Source organism: Hypanus sabinus, chromosome 13, assembly GCF_030144855.1.
Source record: "Hypanus sabinus isolate sHypSab1 chromosome 13, sHypSab1.hap1, whole genome shotgun sequence".
NCBI classification, from domain to species: Eukaryota; Metazoa; Chordata; class Chondrichthyes; order Myliobatiformes; family Dasyatidae; genus Hypanus; species Hypanus sabinus.
This window is the reverse complement of record NC_082718.1, coordinates 52,466,886-52,488,179: the sequence shown is the minus strand read 5'-3', so window position 1 is coordinate 52,488,179 and position 21,294 is coordinate 52,466,886. Positions and strand designations below refer to the sequence as shown.

Sequence of the window (21,294 nt, the reverse complement as noted above, 5' to 3'; positions counted from 1 at the left end):
GTCTGTGGTGAAGAAGGCAAATACAACGTTGGCATTTATTTCAAGGGGAATAGAATATAAAAGCAAAGAGATAATGCTGAGCCTTTATAAGGCACTAGTCAGGCTGCACTTGGAGTATTGTCAACAGTTTTGGGTTCCATATCTCAGAAAGGATGTGCTGTTATTGGAGAGAGTCAAGAGGAGATTCATGAGGATGATTCCAGGAATGAGGAGTATTTGGCAGCTTTAACCCCATACTTACTGGAATTTAAAAGAATGTGAGGGGGATCTCATTGAAACTTACTGAATGCTGGAAGAACTAGATAGGGTGGATGTGGAGAGGATGTTTCCTATGGTGGGCCTAAACAGAACTAGAGGGCACAACCTCAGAATTGAGGGGTGACCCTTTAGAACAGTGGTAGGGAGGATTTTTTTTTAGCCAGGGTGTAGTAAATCTGTGGAATGCTCTGGCCATAGACTGCAGTGGAAGCCAAGTCTGTGCATATATTTAAGTTGGAATTTCCTGTTCGGTCAAGGCATCAAAGAATATAGCAAGAAGGCAGGTGTATGGGATTGAGTGGGATCCCCTATCAGCCATGATGGAATGGTGGAGCAGACTCGATGGGCTGAATGGCCTAATTCTGCTCTTATTTTTCATGCCCCAGATAAACAACCGGAATCCCAGCTGTTCTCTCGATTAGTTTCAGTTTTGCCCCAAAAAAGCAGCTGCCCTGATTAATTGATGGCTTAATTAACTGGAATCCATTGTATTTGGTATTTCCATAAGGAAATCAACTAATTGATGCAACTCAGTTCTTGTTCATAGAACTTTGTGATTATTAGCAGCCAGATGATGTATGGAGATATAAAAGTCTTTAACTTGCTGAGCTCGGTAATCTATTGCATCTGTAGCACTGTGAAGAATAAAGTGATTTCGAGGGAGGAATGTCCCAGCTTATTGTGTTGCCCACAACACCTGCCCTGATATTTTATCCCTGTGCTTTCACTAGACAAAAACTTAATCTGGAATTGGAGGTGACTGACACTAGATTTTAGCCACTGCAAAGTACATTAACCAATTCACTCTCTTTCCATTTTATTCAGACTGTACCTGTTGTTGTTGGACAACCAAATTCAGGTCCTGGATGGCATCAGTTATTTCCTTGGTTTCCACTGAATAAAGCATGTAGCAAATGGCTTTAACCTCCTCGACAATGCGACTTGTGCTTTTCTGTAAAGAACCAACAGAAGGGCTTTAAAACTTGCTCTGGCAAGCATTACCACAAGGTTCATAACAAGGTTCTGGTTTACAAGATAGAAAAAAAAATTACTGGCGGGAGTGCTTATAGCACATTCTTGATGCATCCCAATATTTTCTTTGGAAGTTCTCCAAACTTTCATGGTTCTTATTATAACCCAAATAATGTTGCAATCCCCCTTGATTTCAGATATTCTATGTTTGATGCCTGTTAGAAAGTTGTAATTGGTGTAAGTATTATTAATGTCTGCAAGGCTTACTGCAATCATATGGTTTCTGCCTAATACAGTACTCTAACTCAGGACTTACCCTGGTTAACATAAAATGGTGGACAAAACTGTCGAATGTTAATACTGTGCATTTAGGGTTCTCCTAGTACTGTAATGCAGTGTCTGAGCAGCTATCCAGGGGGAAGTATTCCATGACTGGACCTTCATAGTTTGTTTCAGAATAAGACTCCCTTTGTCACCTTGCACTAATAAAGGCCGATCATTCAAGCTCAGAAGTGGAAGAATGTTGATTTTTGTAACTTCTGAAAATATATGTATATTCTCTTCCAGCTCTTATAATTTCTCTCCTTTCTGGTGTCCTTAGGAAATACACATGTTTAGGTCATCCCAAGAAATCCTCTTCATTAGGGAAAACTTTTTGCTGGAATTCCTTCTTCTTCCTGGATCACCCCTAAAAAATTCAGAGAAACCTGGGCACCTTGACAAGTACATGGATAGGAGAGGTTTAGAAGGCTATTGGCCAAACAAAGGCATGTGGGACTAGTTTGCTAGACAATGCAGACATCATGGACAAGTTGGTTTGAAGGTCCTGTTTCTATACTGTAACAGTAATATTATTACTAGTAGTAGTAGTAGTAGTAATTGTACTAGTGCAGTCACTCGAGTTGAGTAATACGTTCTTCAAAGGGGAGTTGTCTACTGGTGGGTCCCCTGTTGTCTGTAGAGGCTGATCCAAGATCCAGATAACTGGGATTTTAGGGTGGATTCCCTTTAGATAGAATGCTTGTCTGTGACTCTGTCTAACATGGAAAGGCTGATGTACAGGCAAACACCATTTGGTCCTTGATAGTCTGGGGTCAGGATCCAGTTATGGTGCTATAGAGCAATAGTGGTTCACTTCAACCAAATTAACACAGTCTGGGGATCCATTACAGGACACAAATGATTTGCCTGATGTGTATGAGTGAAGTACGTGAGCTGGTTGCATCTCAGACTTCTGAGATTGTCATTCTGTGGGATAACCCAGCATAAACTGGATTTAGATTGTTCATTTTTTGTTACCCTTACTTCACCTCAATGCCTCAAAATGTCACTTCTGTTAGTGAGGGCTCAGTTTAGTTTCAACCAGTCCTTTTTCATTAAAAGAATTGAATAGATGAAAAAATGCTATTCACATTTACAGAAGGTCGAGAAATTTTTCAAAGACCTGTTACACTTTTGTATGTAAAAATCTGGAGAAGAAATGAAATTCAAATCACTCAAATACTTCTTAATAAATTAGAGATTAAATAGTGACATTTACAAATGCAGTACTATGTTCAGGTGCAGTTTTTAATTTAAAATGTTTATTGTTATCAGGCTATTGAGACATGTTCAGTTTCACTGCTGCAATTGTTTTCTTGAATCAAAATGATCATGGAACCACTTCTGCACACTGCACCAATCACCACAACACAAATTGGAGTCAGGTTATATTATACACTCTCAATCAAGCTACATTAGCTTAAAGTGCAATCAGAATAAAGAGGCTGTCAGTCCAGGTATGCTCTCTATTACCCAGGAGCAATGCAGCAGAATTTCCAAACTGCTTTGATTTATTTTCAGATTATTGTGCCAGAATAAAGCAGACCGTCCACTTCAGAGGTATTCATCTCCTCCATGAATTGACCTTTTAATCTCGCATCAGCACACCTCACTTACTGACAGGTTCCAGGCTCAGCAAAAATGCTGCTGTTTGACCAGGCATGAAGTGAAGGAGGCTTGGTTAACTTCTCGTTCCCCTCACTCCCTTCATTAACCCTTAGCTTACCCTTTCTCGTACAGATTTGGAGCTGGTCATATTAGAGTGACAGGGCCAAATAGAATTATTTAAAATTTACTTTTAGTAATATGTGACATAAGAAATAGAATGGGAGAAAAGATTGTGCAACAGATATAAGAGTGGATATGAGTAAGGAATAGTAAGACTGATTGGAAAAGGAAATAGCGAACTGCAGAACACACTTCCTGATGGACTGTTTATTGTTTATTGTCACTGGTGATTTTAACCATGTGAACCTTAAGTCAGTGCTCCCCAAATTCCATCAGTATGTGGACTTTGCAATGAGGGGGGAGAATGCATTGGACCTGGTTTACACAAACATCCCTGTACCGGGCAGAGCCCCGCCCCCACCTCGGATACTCAGACCACATCTCTGTTATGCTAATCCCAGCATACAGGCCGCTCGTCAGGCGCTCCAGACCAGTTCAGAAGCAGGTGAAAACTCTCTGCTCTTCAAGACTGCTCTGAGCACACTGACTGGCACATGTTCAGGGAGGTCGCAACTGATGGCGACTTTACCAAGTTAGAGGAGTACACAGCATCAGTGACCAGCTACATCAACAAGTGCATTGATGATGTTACTCTGTCCAAAACCATCACTATTATGCGTTAACCAGAAGCCATAGATGACCGCCGAGGTACGTGCGCTGCTGAGGACCTGCGACTCTGCCTTCAGAGCAGGCGACAAGGCAGCGCTAACAACAGCAAGGGCAAAACTGTCTCAAGCCATCAGAGGGTCAAAGCGTGCACCCACCCAGCAAATCCACAGCCACTTCCAGGACAGCAACGACACGTGGCGCATGTGGAAGGGCATCCAGGACATCACCAATTACAGGACAACATCACCTGACTGTGCAGGTGATGCCTCCCTCCCAGATGCGCTGAATAACTTCTACACCCAGTTTGAGGCGGAAAATGACGTGGCGGTGAGGAAGTCCACCCCTCTTACAAATGACCAGATGCTGTGTCTCTCCGTGGTCGAAGTGAGAAGAACCCTGTGCAGGGTCAACCCACGGAAGGCTGTTGGACCAGACAATATTCCTGGTAGAGTGCTCAGAGGATGTGCAGACCAACTAGCAGATGTTCTCACTGACATCTTCAACATCTCCCTGAGCAATGCCACCATTCCAATGTGTTTCAAGGCTGCCACCATCGTTCCCGTGCTGAAGAAGTCTTCAGTGTCCTGCCTAAATGACTACCGTCCCATTGCACTCACATTCATCATCATGAAGTGTTTCGAGAGGCTCGTCATGAGGCATATCAAGACCCTGTTGCCCCCCTCACTGGACCCCCTGCAGTTTGTGTACCGTCCCAACCGCTCAACAGATGACCCAATTGCCACCACCCTCCACCTGGCCCTAACCCATCTGGACAAAAAAGACACAGACGTTCAGATGCTGTTCATAGACTTTAGTTCAGCATTCAACACAATCATCCCTCAGACACTGATTGGAAAGCTGAGCCTACTGGGCCTGAACACCTCCCTCTGCAAATGGATCCTAGACTTCCTGACTGGGAGATCTCAGTCAGTCCGGATCAGGAGCAGCATCTCCAACACCATCACACTGAGCACGGGGGCTCCCCGGGGTTGCGTGCTCAGTCCACTGCTGTTCACTCTGCTGACCCACGACTGTGCTGCAACACACAGCTCGAACCACATCATCAAGTTCACCAATGACATGACCGTGGTGGGGCTCATCAGCAAGAATGATGAGTCAGCTTACAGAGAGGAGGTGCAGCGGCTAACAGACTGGTGCAGAGCCAACAACCTGTCTCTCTTAATGTGAATGAAACAAAAGAGATGGTTGTTGACTTCAGGAGGGCACGGACTGACCATTCCCCGCTGAACATCGATGGCCCCTTGGTAGAGATCATAAAGAGCACCAAATTTCTTGGTGTTCACCTGACGGAGAATCTCACCTGGTCCCTCAACACCAGCTCCATAGCAAAGAAAGCCCAGCAGCGTCTCTACTTTTTGCGAAGGCTGAGGAAAGTCCATCTCCCACCTCCCCCATCCTCATCCCATTCTGCAGGGGTTGTATTGAGAACATCCTGAGCAGCTGCATCACTGCCTGATTTGGAAATTGCACCACCTCGGATCGCAAGACCCTGCAGCAGATAGTGAGGTCAGCTGAGATCATCGGGGTCTCTCTTCCCGCCATCATGGACATTTACACTACACGCTGCATCCACAAGGGAAACAGTATTATGAAGGAACCCATGCACCCCTCATACAAGCTCTTCTCCCTCCTGCCGCCTGGGAAAAGGCTTCGAAGCATTCAGGCTCTCACGACCAGACTATGTAACAGTTTCTTCCCCCAAGCTATCAGACTCCTCAATACCCGAAACCTGGACTGACACCTTGCCCTACTGTCCTGTTTATTATTTATTGTAATGCCTGCACTGTTTTTGTGCACTTTATGCAGTCCAGTGTAGGTCTGTAATCTAGTATAACTTTCTCTGTTTTTTTTATTACGTAGTTCAGTCTAGTTTTTTGTACGCTGTCATGTAAACCATGGTCCTGAAAAACATGGTCTCATTTTTACTATGCACTGTACCAGCAGTTATGGTCGAAATGACAATACAAGTTGACTTGACTTGACTGGGTGAAAGAAGAATAATTTAGAGGAGCAGTGAGAATGATTGTGAGTAAAAGTGAGAATAAGATTTTATGAAGGAAATGGTGAAAAAGCTTGACAGAGTATGAGCGAAAGGGTTTGAAAATCATTCTGATTTGAACTGTTTTTTGATAGTAATTTTGAGGAAAAAAGAATATATTAACACCAGAGCATGCACTAGTTATTTGACTAATCCAATGGGGGGTGGGGAACCTTTCTATTTACTGAACAGGACAATCAAGCTTTGGTTTAATGGCTCAACTGAACGGAAAGATACAGAACAGTTTGGATCACCATCATAAACATGAGGAATACTGCAGATGCCGGATATCTTGAGCAAAGCACACAAAGTACTGGAGCAACACAGCAGACAGGCAGCATCTATGGAAGGAATAAACAGTTTTGGGCTAAGACTATTCATCAGGACTGGAAAGGATGGGGGCAGAAGCCAGAATCCTGGTGACTAGTCTCGGTCAAAATGTCCACTGTTTATTCCCTCCGTAGATGCTGCCTAACTTCCTAAATTCCTCTTGGGTCTCCATCAGTTCTGTTTTGGGTGTTAGCCTGGATAATGCCCTAAGCCCTTTGAGTGGGGTAAGAATTAAATGACAGCCTTCAATATGAATGCTGCCACCATACAGGGAAGTAATCACTCTGCACCAATGCACAACTTGCAGAATGTCTGCACACTAATAGCTAGTCCGATACTATGGTACACACTGTGAATGAAGAAGAAAGCGTTTGTGTGTGTGTGTGTGTGTAAAAAGCGGCACTATTTACTAATTGCTTTTCCCATTATGAAATAGACAAAGCCCACTGTGTAATGATTTGATCTGTGCAAACAATGTGCAAAACAAGCTTTTCACTGGGTCTTGCTACATGTGACAATAATAAATGAATACCCCTCCCAGAGCTGGATGGATAATGTCCCCTTAAGGGGGTTGTAGCCTCATGTACTTAGTCATTGTTTGAACCACACCTTACAACATTTCAGCCCACATCTACCTAACTGCATACAGTGGATATTTGTGCATAAGCAAAATGCAAGGCAAAGTAAAATAAAACACTACAAAATGGAATATATTTTAGCTGAAATCAGCACTATTCTGAAATAAACCTTTCCCACTCCTTAACCTTCAAGGCACTGAAGTCATTTAAATTTCAGCACATTCTTGCAAATGAATAATTGTATTTGAGATTCTGCATGTGCCAATTATAGGTTTTCTGCATAGCTAACTTAAAGGTCAAATGTCAGATTATTCCTAATACATGCAAAGTTTTCATAATGAAAAAAATACTTCTGTTTTGAAATGCTTTCGCAATGTGTTTGCTGCTTACATTTCAATGAGACTATAAATCAAATGAGTATGATACTCTTTAGTGAACTTTACCATCTTACCTGACCGGACAACAAACTCTTCAGCTCATTGTGATACCTACTGAGTTTTGAACTCAGAACTTTCCTGTGGAAATAAAAGTTTCCCATTTACCACAACAAAGAAGCAGATACTTATGATGTTTTATGAAGTGCTGCTAAACTTAAAGCTTTTGAAGGTTAGGAGAAATAAATCTCCATGAAACAAAGTTCAGGTATAAAATAATCGCTGAACCTTTTACCTTAAGTTTTGCAAAACATGACTTTGAAAATGTGAAGGATTACAAACATAATTACAATACTAGATTCACTTCTAAACCACTTGGAAGGTTACAAATTAAGGCAACATCAATCTTCATGTCACATGTTACCAGGCCAAGATTAAAATGGTGCCTGATTATTCCTTACGAGATCTCAAAATAGAGAATAAAGTTTTGTTTAAAATCTGGACCAGACTTATCCAGAATTGGCAACCGGTGATCATCTGAAACTTGTACCAGCTGACCTGGGAAGTCAATGGAAGACGGTCCTGGGGCCTATTGACACTTGATCACTGCTTCAGGTTATTCCACAGCCTGGTTATCCGAGCAAAGGTATCACCAGCAGCAATGCTCAAGTAAGGGTCAGAAAGCGCATTGTGTGTGTAGGAGAGAGCCAGACACATTTATGGTGGCATGGAAACCTGCTGGTACTGATTTACACAAGGTTACTTCAACATAGGTAAGAAGATAGAAAAGACAGGGAGATAATTGGGAAGGGTTGAGGGTAGAGCTAGGGGCAGAGACATTGCGGCAAAGAATAGGTTTAAAGAAAGATTGTTAACTTACTTTCTTGCACCAGGCAGTATTGCTGAAAAAAGTGCTAACAGAAAAATAATAATTATTATAACAAGGGGAACCTGAGGAGGATCTTCTTCACTCAGAGGGTGGAACAAGCTGCCAGCTGAAGTGGTGAACATCAGTTCAATTTCAACGTTCAGGAGGATTTTGGATAGGTACCTGGATGGGAGGGGCATGGGGGCTATGGTCCAGATCCGGGAAGATAGGTCTAGACAGTTGAGCATAGACTGGATGGACCAAAGGGCCTCTTTCTGTGCTGTTGTTCTCTATGACTCTAATGTATTTTGACATATAAAATGCAAGGCTCAGCAGTTCACCTACTGGGCAAAAGTAATTTGACAAAACATTGGAAAGCTCTTGTTTTTAGGAGGAAACAGGAAGTTGGCAGGGAAAACCAGTTATACGAATCAGATCCCACTAAGCTTCCATTGTATATCTCACTGTGTTACAATTAATCCCCTGCAAGTCCTCTGGAAGCAGAGATGAGCTCTCACATTTATGTCTGGGGCAAGAACTCCATTCATCAGTTCTTACCTGGAGAGGCCCACTTTACAGACACTGGTTTCCATGGCAAAAGACTGAAGTGCAGATGGATCCTGGTCATCCATGTTCTGTTGGATAAATTTGCAGGATACAGTTATATGGGAGACACGGTTGATATTAGGGCTAATAGACCACTCATAGATCTTTGTCTCCAAAACAAAAATGCAATGAAAGAAAGTGCAGAGAAAAATTCTGACCTACCGTTCGAGCCAACACTCGTTGAAGGTGACTGTGTCTAAGCAGCTGTAGCTTAATGTCTTTTCCAAGCTTCATGTAAAGCTGCAGGCACTCGTGACTCCCTAAAGTACAAGAACTATACCAACAAGATATAATTAAAGACATAGACAGTCATAATGTACTTTCTATAGGCAAACCTGTGCCATTAAATCCCGTAAGCTGCTTACGAATTCTTTTTGGACCCAGCACACTGTGTTTCAAAATGAAAGGTGAGATGGTGAGTGAAGTTACTGAAACATACCTCTCAGCTTCAATTCCACAAAGAACAATAGTTGGAAAACTTCCAGCCACTCTTCTTCTTATTTCCCCAACTTATCTCCTGGCAATATATATAATCCTGAAATAATGTATAGAGTTTAGATGCCAGCATCGTTGCTGTCGGCTGAATGGCTCCCATTGTCACAGAGTTTCTTCATTGCATGAAATACGATTTTGTATAACACAGGAAGCAGCACAGTATAGGACTTCCTTCTCATGATGTTGTGCCAACCTTTTAGCCTTCTTCCACAATCAATCTGACCCTTCCCTTCCACATAGCCATCTAGTTTTCTATCGTCTTTGAGCCTTTCGAAGGATTTTGAAATGCTCCTAATGTATTTGGCTCTACCACCCCCCTTGGCAGGGTACTCCATGCACCTGCCTTCTCTGTGTAAAAACTTATGTCTGGCATTCCCCCTACACTTTCCTCCAGTCACCTTAAAATTTTGCCCTCTCATGTTAGCTGTTTCTGCCCTGGGAAAAAGTATCTGGCTATCCGCTCAACACCTGCCTCTTAACATTTTGTACATCTCTGTCAAGCCATTTCTCATCCTCCTTCGCTCCAAAGAAAAAAGCCCTATCTTGCTCGGCCTGTCATCATAGGACATGCTTTCTAAACCAGGTAGCATTCTGGTAAAACTCCTCTGCACCCTCTCTAAAGTTTCCACGTCCTTTCAGTACCCGTTTCCTAAGTTCAGTTTTGCAGCATCACATAATTAACTTAATATTAATTAACAATAACGAGAATACATTGTACATGTGAGATAATATTTAAATCATTGAAGGGGCCAACAAAGATAATTGTAAGTCTTTAGAATCTGTAAGCAAATTAATTTTTGACTTTTAAAAGATTTCAATTTCAAAATAACATTTTTATTTTAGAACGTTTGTTTTCAGCATCTATCCAAAGCCATCTGCAGTAAGTGACTCACCTCCTGACATCCCAGTGTTTTTTCACCATTTACATTGCACGTATTAGGAAGGTGTTGAAATACTGTCTACTTGCAAAGCTGAGTGTAGTCCCAATGACCTTCAAAAAGCTCAGCAATGAACAGGACAAAGCAGCCCATTGCTTGTAACTCAAGGTGGACAAGCTGCCCTGAAAGGGCACAGCAGGACCTCCCATCAGAGGTGCTAACCCTCCCTAGACACTGCATACACCCATGGAAACATATAGCAGACCAAAAAGGATCATTAAACCATCTCAGAGACTGATTGAAAATTCTTGAATGGATATGGGACTGTATTTGTTCATTACAATTGAAGTTGAAAGTTCAGAAAAAAAAGAAATGGGACAAATATCTTTGATGGAAGGAATTATTGTTCCTGGTAGGTTTATTAGGACATATTATTGTTTTTGTTTTTCATTAAAGGGAGGTAATATGCTATTATGTGTGCATAAAAAAATTCAGTTTCCAGTGGGCAATGAAGGTGGTTCACTTGGAACCAGAAGCTTCGCTGGTGACTTGGTTGTCCAGCAGATACAGTAGGGTCTTTTAAGAGACTCCTGGATAGGTACATGGAGCTCCGAAAAATAGAGGCCTGTGGGTAACCCCAGGTAATTTCTAAAGTAAGTACATGTTCAGCACAGCACTGTAGGCCAAAGGGCCTGTATTGTGCTGTAGATTTTCGATGTTTCTATGTAACCATGAGCGATGGGAAATAAATGCAGGCCTTATCTAGATGTCAAAAAATGACAGAAAAATGCATTGTATGTGTAAGGCAGGTTGTTGACCGAGGACGGAATGAGTTGATTCTGGGGAAGCGATGCTTCCTTTAAAATAATTTCCCTTTCATCTGAAGGATTTATTCCATTGCATTGGAAAGCTTGTAGGAGGTGAAGTGCAGTGTTGTGGTGAGGAAGATTGAGAAGCTTTGAGCAATGAAACTGCTGGGCTTGGCCCCAGTTTGTACTCAACTCGGTTGTGTGTTGGATCCTTTGGTTAGAGTTGTGACTTGCATACCACCATGAAACTGACATAGAGATGAGTTGCAGAGATGAGCCAAATGTAAGAAGGATTCTCCACTGTCTGTCCCATGGAGTATGATTCATGTACCCCAATGATCACCAGAGTACATGCTGGTGGAGCTTTTGCTGTCTATGTGTTCTGAAGGGAAGGGGCGTAAGGCCATCAGCCCATCCTGTAAAAAATAGAACACACTGTGGAAATAGTAAAGGAGAAATCCTTTACTACTGTGTGTGATGGTTAAAAGGAGTTGATGACCTTCAAGCCTACCAGTGGTAAAATCCAGAAGTAAACTATTAAGCACAAGTTGCAAGTCAAAATTCAAAACTTGCATTTGGAACTGCCAATTTACAGGAGAGTTAGCGCGGGTCATTGCAGAGATGAAATCTACAGAACAAGATACAGAGAGGCAATTAATGGCATACGATTCTGGAAAGGCTTTAGGCAACATTTACAAGATTTAATGAACATTGACTTCTGTAATTTCCTGTAATTTTTCCCCTCCTCCCTCCCTCCTCTCTCTTTCTTTTTTCAATTCCACATACTGGCTCCCCTTGCACCCTTTCTCTTCTCCTCACCTGCCCTCCAGTACCCCTCCACCGTCCCTTTATCCCATTGTCAACTCTCCTCATCTATCAGGTTCCTTCTTCTTCTTCAGTCCCTTACCTCTTTCACCTACCACCTTCCGGCTTCTCACTTCATTCCCTTTCCCCCACCACCCACCGTCTGCCTCATCTGGTTTCGTCTATTACCTGCTAACTTGTACTTCTTCCCCTCCACCATCTTCTTAATCTGATTTCTTCTCCCTGAATTTCCAGTCCTGATGAAGTGTCTTGGCCAGAAACAGCAACTGTTTATTCCTCTTCACAGATTCTGCCTGACCTGCTGAGTTCCTCCAGCATTTTGAGTGTGTTGCACAAGACTAGTCTGAGATACACTTAGCAGGAATATAGATTTCTTGTTAGAAGATCAACATTACTTCTACAAATGTATAGGCAGTAAGTTCAGTCCTTAAGTTAGAGCCATGATAGCTCAAGGTGTGTGATGACCTGTTTCTTCAATGTATCAATTGGCTATGCACAATGTAAGACATCAAAAAGATCATATTAACATCCCTATCCTCTGCAATTTGTAAATCTGCAGGTAAATTTGTTCTTCTCTCACAGTGTCAAAGGGAATTTGACAAAATAGATGCAGCCATCAGGTCTTTCTGAAAATTAACTGCAACCAAACAGTAGTGTGACCTTTTACATTGTCTCACTATCAGGAGCACATCTGGAGGATCATATTTCATTAATTCAGTGACATCCACACACTTGGTGAACACCATCAGCAAGACTGGGTCATCAAACCAGGACATGTGGAACAGGATCAACAGAGTTAGGAGAGTCTTCAGGAACTTGAACATCAAGATACAAAACCACAGAACCAAATTCAACATAGATCAGTCCTATGCACTTTCAACATTATCTTATAGAGCAGCATACAAGGAAATTACATATTTCAATTAAGGTTTTTCTCATTTCATAGAATTTTCCTCAGGAAAATCATCTGTATCTTCTGGCCCAGAGCTATTTCAAACTAAAAAATGTTATACAATCAAGAAGATATGAATGCCTTCACAACCAGGAGACAGCAGAGATGGATTGGCCATGAATCATCACTGGCAAGCTAAAAGAAGGCCATCTGAAAGCAGCGAGATAAAAAACTGTGAAACATAGGTGTTGCTGGAGAAACACTGAAAGATTTGTCAGGAACAGACAGTGATTGAAAACCTTCATCATTGCCCTAAGTGCCAGGGGTATGATAAATTGAAAGTAAAATAAATGGAAACCTCCATAATCCATCTCAATTGAGAGTGCTAAAGGCTTCTGTATTGCATAACTGCCAGTGAAAAGGCAGAAGTAAAGGCACACCTTGAAGTTTTAGTCACATTCAAGTGACGCAGAACCTTTACCTGAAACGTTAATGCTCCCTCTGCTTCCATAGGTGCTGGTTCACATGCTGAGATTTTGATTATCACCCTGAGGGATCATGATTGACCAGAAACTCAAGCAGATCAGTTACGTTAACACTGTGGCATCAGAAACAGCCCAGCACTTTTTGCAGCAAGTGGCACAAATCCTGATATCTGAAAGACTTTTCGCCTCCTACGAGACACAATTAAGTATGTGTGCACACAATGCTTTCCATTTGCCCAGATCAGTGCAGCTTCAACAACATCCAAGAAACTCAAGGAAAAGCAGATTTTTGATTTTCATCTCACAATCCACTCTAAATGTTGGTTCCCCTCTGAGGTGTGATAAGTAAAATCCAGCTTGGTGATTACAGTTGCTTTTCCTGAACCCACCATTTCTATTGGCAAGGATTTGGCAGTAGCCTTAATGGTTACACCACCAGCTGAATGTTATGTATCCACAGAGCCTCACTATACAGTTTTATAAGATTGCTTTTATACTTAGATTATACTGCTTTTATGTTCTTATGCTTACTGTGTTTTTGTGATTCTGCTCTGAATCCAGAGTAACAATCATTTCATTTTTCCTTACACATTCTTTGTGCACTGAAAAATGACAATAAAAAATCTTGAAACTTGAATCTTGATAGCTCCCCTCCAAAGGTGCAAATGACTTTGACTTGGAAATAATTGCCTTCCTTCATTGTAATAGGATCTAAATCTTGGAATTTGATATACCCAAGGGTATTGTGAGAGCATCTTTACCAGGACTGTGTTGGTTCATGAAGGACTATTTCCTCAATAAATCTCAGTTTTTCCAATAATAGCTATGTCCCAAAAAATGAATCAATGTAAAAAAAATGTTTGGCTTGCATGAAAAGACTGCAAAAGCTACTAATGACACTTAATATACACAAGACAAATCAAATACAGCCTTTTACTGTCTGAAGAACTACTTTCAATCATGAAAGAGATGGAAGATGTCATCTAAAGAACTCATTTATAATCTGACTTAATCTCACTAATGATATCCGGTTTAGGTTCCCACCATGACTCTCAACTGCAACTTTATCATCACCTTGTTCCAAACATAGACATGAGCAAAATTCTGCCAAGTCGATATTTGGGAGTTTGATGAGATTGATATGTCTGAATGTAAAGAGAAGGACATTAGCCTTACTATTGTTGATAGTCAATGAATGGTACATGTAAAGTGAAACTATAACTTGTCGCCTATCACTCTTCATCCAAATGTTGACTAGATTTTGATCTACAAATGCACACCCTACACTTCCTTCAAACAATAATCTGTTCAATTGTGATATCAAAAATCTCTGAAGAAATGGTTGATTGGAATCAGAGGTGAACATTCTGGCTGTTGCCCATTCCTGAGGAATATCAACATTGGGAGAGTAGACAAAAACACTTTCAGTGCATATTCCTCAGCCCTCTTTTCAACAGATGCTTCATTAATATCTTTACCCCCATCAAAAATTCAGCAGTAGTGACCTTTGCAAACAATTGCATGGTTTTCACTTCTATTTACAACTCTTCAGATAACGACAGTGTAACAAAATCCATCACAAAGATCACAATACCATTTAAGCCTGAACTGGTGTAGAAAACAATATTTGCACCTTACAAACAGCATCCAAAGGCCATCTCCAAAAAACAGGGGTCCATACTCCTTTCCTATCAGATTCCTTCCTCTCCAGCCCCACCTGGCTTTACCTATCACCTTTCAGCTAGCCTCCTTCCCCTCCCATCCCCTTTTTGCTCTGGCATCTTCCCCCTTCCTTCTCAGTCCTAAAGAAGGCCTTGCCCTGAAATGTCAACTGTTTATTCTTTTTCATAGACGTTGTTTGACCTGCTGAGTTCCTACATTTTGTGTGTGCTGCTTTGGATTTCCAGTATCTACAGATTTTCTTATGTTTACAGTTATCATCTTTTGGTAACATTCGTTGTTATTATCACCATAAAGTGCAAGGAGCATTATGAACAAAGCAGATCAGCTTAGAGCGTGGATTAGTATTTGGAGCTATGATACTGTGGCCATGATAGAGACTTGGATGGCTCAAGGGAAGGAATGGCTACTTAGAGTGCCAGGCTTTAGATGTTCCAGAAAGGACAGGGAGGGAGGCAAAAGAGAGAACTGCTGATCAGAGATAATGTCAATGCTGCAGAAGAAGAGGAAGTCATGGATTGTCTACTGAGTCTCTGTGGGTGGAAGTTAGAAACAGTAAGGGGTCAATAACTCAACTGGGTGTTTTTTATAGACCACCCAATAGTAACAGGGACATCAAGGAACAGATAGGGAGACAGATTCTGGTGTAGTAATAACAGGGTTGACGTGATGGGGATTTTAATTTCCCCAATATTGATTGGCATCTCTCTAGAGCGAGAGGTATAGATGGAGTAGAGTTTGTTAGGTTTGTTCAGAAAGGTTTCCTGACACAGTATAAAAGGTCTACAAGAGGAGAGGCTGTACTTGATCTGGTATTGGGAAATGAACCTGGCAGAAATGTGGCAAATATTCAGGGGATATTTGAGTGGAGTTCTGCACAGGTACATTCCAATGAGACAGGGAAAGGATGGTAGGGTGCAGGAACCGTGATGTACAAAGGCTGTAGAAAATCTAGACAAGAAGAAAAGAAAAGTTTACAAAGGCTTCAGAAAAACTAGGTAATGATAGAGATCTAGAAAATTATAAGGCTAGCAGGAAGGAGCTTAAGAATGAAATTAGGAGAGCCAGAAGGGGCTTGGTGAGTAGGAATAACCCCAAGGTAGTCAACAAGTGTGTGAAGAGTAAGAGGATCAGATATGAGAGAATGGAACCAATCAAATGTGACAGTGGAAAAGTGTGTATGGAACTGGAGGAGGTAGTGGAGGTACTTAATGAATACTTTGCTTCAATATTCAGTATGGAAAAGGATCTTGGCGACTGTAGGGGTGACTTACAGAGATTGTAATGCTTGAGCATATAGACAAGAAAAAGGATGTGTGGGAGCTTTTGGAAAGCATCAAGTTGGATAAGTCACCCGGACCAGATGAGATATACCCCAGGCTACTGTGGGAGGTGAGGGAGGAGCTTGAGCTGAGCCTCTGGTGATGATCTTTGCATCATCAATGGGGACGGGAGAGGTTCCATAAGATTGGAGGTTGCAGTTGTTGTTCCCTTATTCAATAAAGGGAATAGAGATAGCCTAGGAAATTATAGACCAGTGAATCTTACCTCAGTGGTTGGTAAGTTGATAGAGAAGATCCTGAGAGGTAGGATTTATGAACATTTGGAGAGGCATAATATGATTAGGAATAGTCAGCATGGCTTTGTCAAACGCAGGTTGTGTCTTATGAGCCAGATTGAATTTTTTTGAGGATGTGACTAAACACATTGATGAAGGTAGAGCAGTAGATGTAGTGAATATGAATTTCAGCAAGGCATGTAATAAGGTACCCCATGCAAGGCTTATTGAGAAAGTTAGAAGTGTGGGATCCAAGGGGACATTGCCTTGTGGATCCAGAAATATCTTGCACACAGAAGGCAAAGTGTGGGCATAGACAGGTCATATTCTGCAAGGAGGTCGGTGACCAGTGGTGTGCTTCAGGGATCTGTTCTGGGACCCTTACTCTGTATGATTTTTATAAATGACCTGGATGAGGAAGTGGAGGGATGGGTTAGTATTTTTGCTGATGATACAAAGGTTGGGAATGTTGGGGATAGTGTGGAGGGGCTGTCAGAGGTTACAGTGGGACATCAATAGGATGTAAAACTGGGCTGAGAAGTGGCAGAAAAGTGTGAGGTGGTTCATTTTGGTAGGTCAAATATGATGGCAGAATATAGTATTAATGGTAAAACTCTTGGAAGTGTGGAGGATTAAAGGGATCTTGGGGTTTGAGTTCATAGGACACTTAAAGCTGTTGTGCAGATTGACTGTATGGTTAAGAAGGCATACAGTGTATTTATTGGCCATCATCAACTGTGGGATTCAGTTCAAGAGCCGAAAAGTAATGTTACAGCTGTACAGGACCCTGGTCAGACCCCACTTGAAGTACTGTGCTCAGTTCTGGTCACCTCACTACAGGAAGGATGTGGGAACTATAGAAAGGGTTCAGAGGAGATTTACCAGGATATTGCCTGGATTGGGGAACATGTCTTATGAGAATAGGTTGCGTGAACTTGGCCTTTTCTCTTTGGAGTGATGGAGGATGAGAGGTGACCTGATAGAGCTGTATTAAGATGATGAGGGACATCGATCTTGTGGATAGTCAGAGGCTTTTTCCCAGGGCTGAGAAGACTAACATGAGAGGACACAGTTTTAATCTGCTTGGAAGTAGGTACAGAGGAGATGTCAGGGATAAGTTTTCTACGCAGAGAGTGTGAATATGTGGAATGGGCTGCTGGTGACAGTGGTGGAGATGGATTCAATAGGGTCTTTTAAGAGACTCCTGGATAGGTAGATGAACCTTAGAAAAGTAGAGGGCTATGGGTAATCTGAGGTAATTTCTAAAGTATGTGCTTGGCACAGCACTGTGGGTCAACGGGCCTGTATTGTGTTGTAGGTTTTTCTATGTTTTTATGAAGTTCCCTAACATCAAAAATTCTGAGAGTTTCCATTGTTCAGAAACTTAATGGACCAGCTATATGCAATCAGTGGTTGTTCCTTTGTGAGTGACTCTCCTCTTGATCCCACATTGGCTCATTTCTGATTTGTGATGGAAAACAAACTACTAGACTGGGAAGTGTAGTCCCAACAACAGTCAAAAAGGTCAACAGCGCCCATGGAAAAGTGGTCAACTTAATTTAGACCCTGTACATCATCCAAACTCCAGCACTCCTTCTAGCACCAATGGACAAAAGCTACACCGTGCACCATACCTCTTCCCACACTGCCACTTGTTAAAATACCACCCCTTTCTCTCAGTTCTTCTGTCTCTGACACATATGCTCTCAGGATGAGGCTATTCATCCCAGAACTACTGAAATGTCCTCCTTCTTTAAAGAAAGGGGCTTCTCTTCCTCCACCATCAACACTGTCCTCACTGCTTCTCTTCTATGTTGCACAGATCTGCCCCTACCCCATCTTCCTGCCACCACACCAGGGACAGAGTTCCTTTTGCTCTTACCTACCACTCCAGGACATTATTCTTTGTAACTTCCACCATCTCCAACAGGATCCCACCCCCAAGCACATTTTCCCTCCTCCTCCCAGTTTCCACTTTCCGCAGGGATCTCTACCTACACGGCTCCCTTGTCTATTCATTCCTCCCCAATGATCTCCCTCCTGGTACTTGCCCATGCAAGTGCAACAAGTGCCACACCTGCTGCTACACCTCCTTCCTCACTACCATTCAGGGTCCCAAACAGTCCTTCCAGGTGAGGCGACACTTCACCTGTGAGTATGTTGGGGTCATCAGCAGTACCTGATGCTCCCGGTTTGGCCTCCTGTAAAGCAGTGAGACCAGACATAGATTGGGAGCCCATTTCACCAAGCACTTTTGCTCTGTCCACCTCAAAAAGCAGGATCTCCTGGTGGCACCCATTTCAATTCTACTTGTCAATCCCATTCCAACATGTCAGTCTATGGCCTCCTTTACTGTTGTGATGAGGCTACACTCAGTTTGCAGGAGTGACTCCTTATATTCCATTTGGGTAGTCTTCAACCTGATGCAATGGATATTGATTTCTCGAACTTCCAGTAATTTCTGTCCCCTTCTCCATTCCCCACTCCAGTTTCCCTTGCTCACCTTATCTCCTTACCTGCCCATCATCTCCCTCTGGTGCTCCTCCTCCTTCCCTTTCCTCTATAGCCTTCTGTCCTATCCTACCAGATTCCCTCTTCTCCAGCCCTCTATCTCTTTCACCAATAAACCCCAGCTCCAACCCCAATAAATTTCACACCTCCTCCTCTCCCTGTTTAACATATCACCTTGGACTTATTCCTCCCCTCCCACAACCTTCTTAATCTGACTTCTCTTCCTGTCCAGTCCTGATGAAGGGTCTCAGCTTGAAATGTCAACAGTTTTCTCTTTCGCATAGATGCTGTCTGGCCTGGTGAGTTCTTCCAGCATTTTGTGTGTGTTGCTTTGGATTTCCAGCATCTGCAGGGTTGCTTGTGTTTGTACCTGTGCACTATCAACATGATTTCATGTAGCAACATGTTCATGGCTACACCTGACTACACCTCCCAAATCCTTGTTTCTCTATCCACCAAAAGCACAAAGTTAGCAGGCAAGTGGGAGAACCACCATGTACAAACTTCCCTTATACACCAGCTTTACTTGGATACGTATCACTATTCATTTCATTGTGGCTGGGCCAAAAATTATAGAGCTCTTTATTTGATACCACGAGAAGCTCTGCATCAGCTCAAGAGCGGGTTAGAAGTAGGTGATAAATGCTGCCCTTATCCCTGAAGTCCACAGAACAGGAAAATAAAATATAGTGACACAAAGAGTTCACTAATACCAGGTGTGTCTACATGATCTGGACTGTATGTACCATCAGTCACCCACAACTATGCATGATGATTAACGAGAAGTGCAGCAATGAGGCTGAGTGTGACAATTTGTTGCATCTTTACAGGGCAATTAGGGGTGACAATAAATGCTAGTCTTGATAGTGAAAACACAGCTTGGAAATAAATTAACAAAAGCATTCTTGAATGCTACAGTTGTCAAAACAACAAAATTACCTGTAATAAAATGAAGCCAACACTGATCTGCCAGGAGAGGAGTGAAAGTAATATTCTTCATAGCTTCAGTTGTGATAATTGCTCCATTGAAGTGATCAACTGCTATACAAAAACTAATCTCCTGCATATTGTTTCTTGTGCACTAAGCACAAATGAACATTGCTGAATGTAAACAATTTGGGAGAATGTTAAATGTCTTTTGACGAGTGGGATCTTAAAATTCATCCCATTTTCAATGGAACATATCCAATTTGGATTCATGTGTAACTTAATTGAAGATTTGTGCAACAGGAAAATGAAATATTAATTGATTTTGGAATGAGACATTGATTGTAGGGGCTTTAATGTTTTTCCTTTTCAGTAATTGGTTTGTACGTAGGTGCAACAGGTCTTCAATGTACTGTTTCATCTCATGAGTGTTCTTACCTGCATGGGAGCTGATTTGGTGAATAAATTGCAGTTGCTTGATAGAGCATGTATGGAAAGGAATAAACCATTAACATTTTGGGCTAAGGCCTGACATCAGGACTGGAAAGGTGGGTGGAGGAAGGGGGGATGAAGTGAGAAGCTAGAAGTTGATTAATGGAAAAAGTAAAGGGTTTAGGAAGAAGGAATCTACTGGAGCATCACACACAAAATGCTGGTAGAACACAGCAGGCCAGGCAGCATCTATAGGGAGAAGCGCTGTCGACGTTTCAGGCTGAGACCCTTTGTCAGGACTAACTGAAAGGAAAAATAGTAAGAGGATCTCTGCAGTGTTCTACCAGCATTTTGTGTGTGTTGTTGTTTGAATTTCCAGCGTCTGCAGATTTCCTCGTGTTTGACCTACCGGAGCACGTTTGCTCTATCTGCAACAGGCAGGATTTCCTGGCAGCCAGCCATTTCAATTCCACTCCCCATTCCCCATTTCAACATGTTGATCCATGACCTCTGCTACTGCCATGATGAGGCCACTCTCAGAATGGAGGAACAATGCTTCATAATCTGTCTGGGTGGCCTCTAACCTGACGGTATGAAAAATTGATTTCTCTGGCTTCCGTGATTTCTCTAACTTCTGGTAAAAAATTTCACTTCCTTCCCTCTTCTCTCTTTTTCCATTCCCCATTCTCCCTCCACTCTTACACCTTCTCTTCTCTTCATTTGCCTACCACCTCCCTCTGGTGCCCCTGCATTTTCCCTTTTCCCATAGTTCACTCTCCTCTCCTCACAGATCCCCTTTTCTTCAGCCTATTACCTCTTCCACCAAACACCTCCCAGCTTCAGACTTCATCTACCCCTCCCAACCCACCTACCTTCCCCCTCACCTGCCTTCACCACTTATACTGCCAGATTATTCTCCTTTCCTCTCTCCACCTTCTTATCCTGGCTTCTTCCACGTTACTTTCCAGTTCTGATAAAGGATCTCAGCTGAAATGCCAGCAGTTTATTCCTCTCCAGCATTTTGTATGTGTTGCAATGGATTTCCAACATCTGCAGAATCTCTTGTTTTTATGATTCGTTGTTTGATGGGATTGTGAGT

General features: G+C 42.2%; 1 protein-coding gene across 12 annotated transcripts in view; it reads right to left on the bottom strand.

The window, feature by feature from the left end:
- The window catches only part of LOC132403864 (phosphatidylinositol 4-phosphate 3-kinase C2 domain-containing subunit beta-like), a 255,698-nt gene that overhangs the window by 182,300 nt on the left and 52,104 nt on the right, over positions 1-21,294 (bottom strand). For all 12 annotated transcript variants that reach the window (XR_009515373.1, XR_009515375.1, XR_009515374.1 and 9 more), the window contains 4 exons: positions 8,866-8,977; positions 8,656-8,732; positions 7,307-7,370; positions 1,091-1,210 (listed from right to left, as the gene is read on the bottom strand). Coding sequence is in view for 7 of the 12 variants with exons in the window: in XM_059987618.1 (XP_059843601.1) it covers positions 1,091-1,210; positions 7,307-7,370; positions 8,656-8,732; positions 8,866-8,977 (373 nt within the window). In the remaining 5 variants the exon portion in view is untranslated. The remainder of the gene's footprint in view (positions 1-1,090; positions 1,211-7,306; positions 7,371-8,655; positions 8,733-8,865; positions 8,978-21,294) is intronic.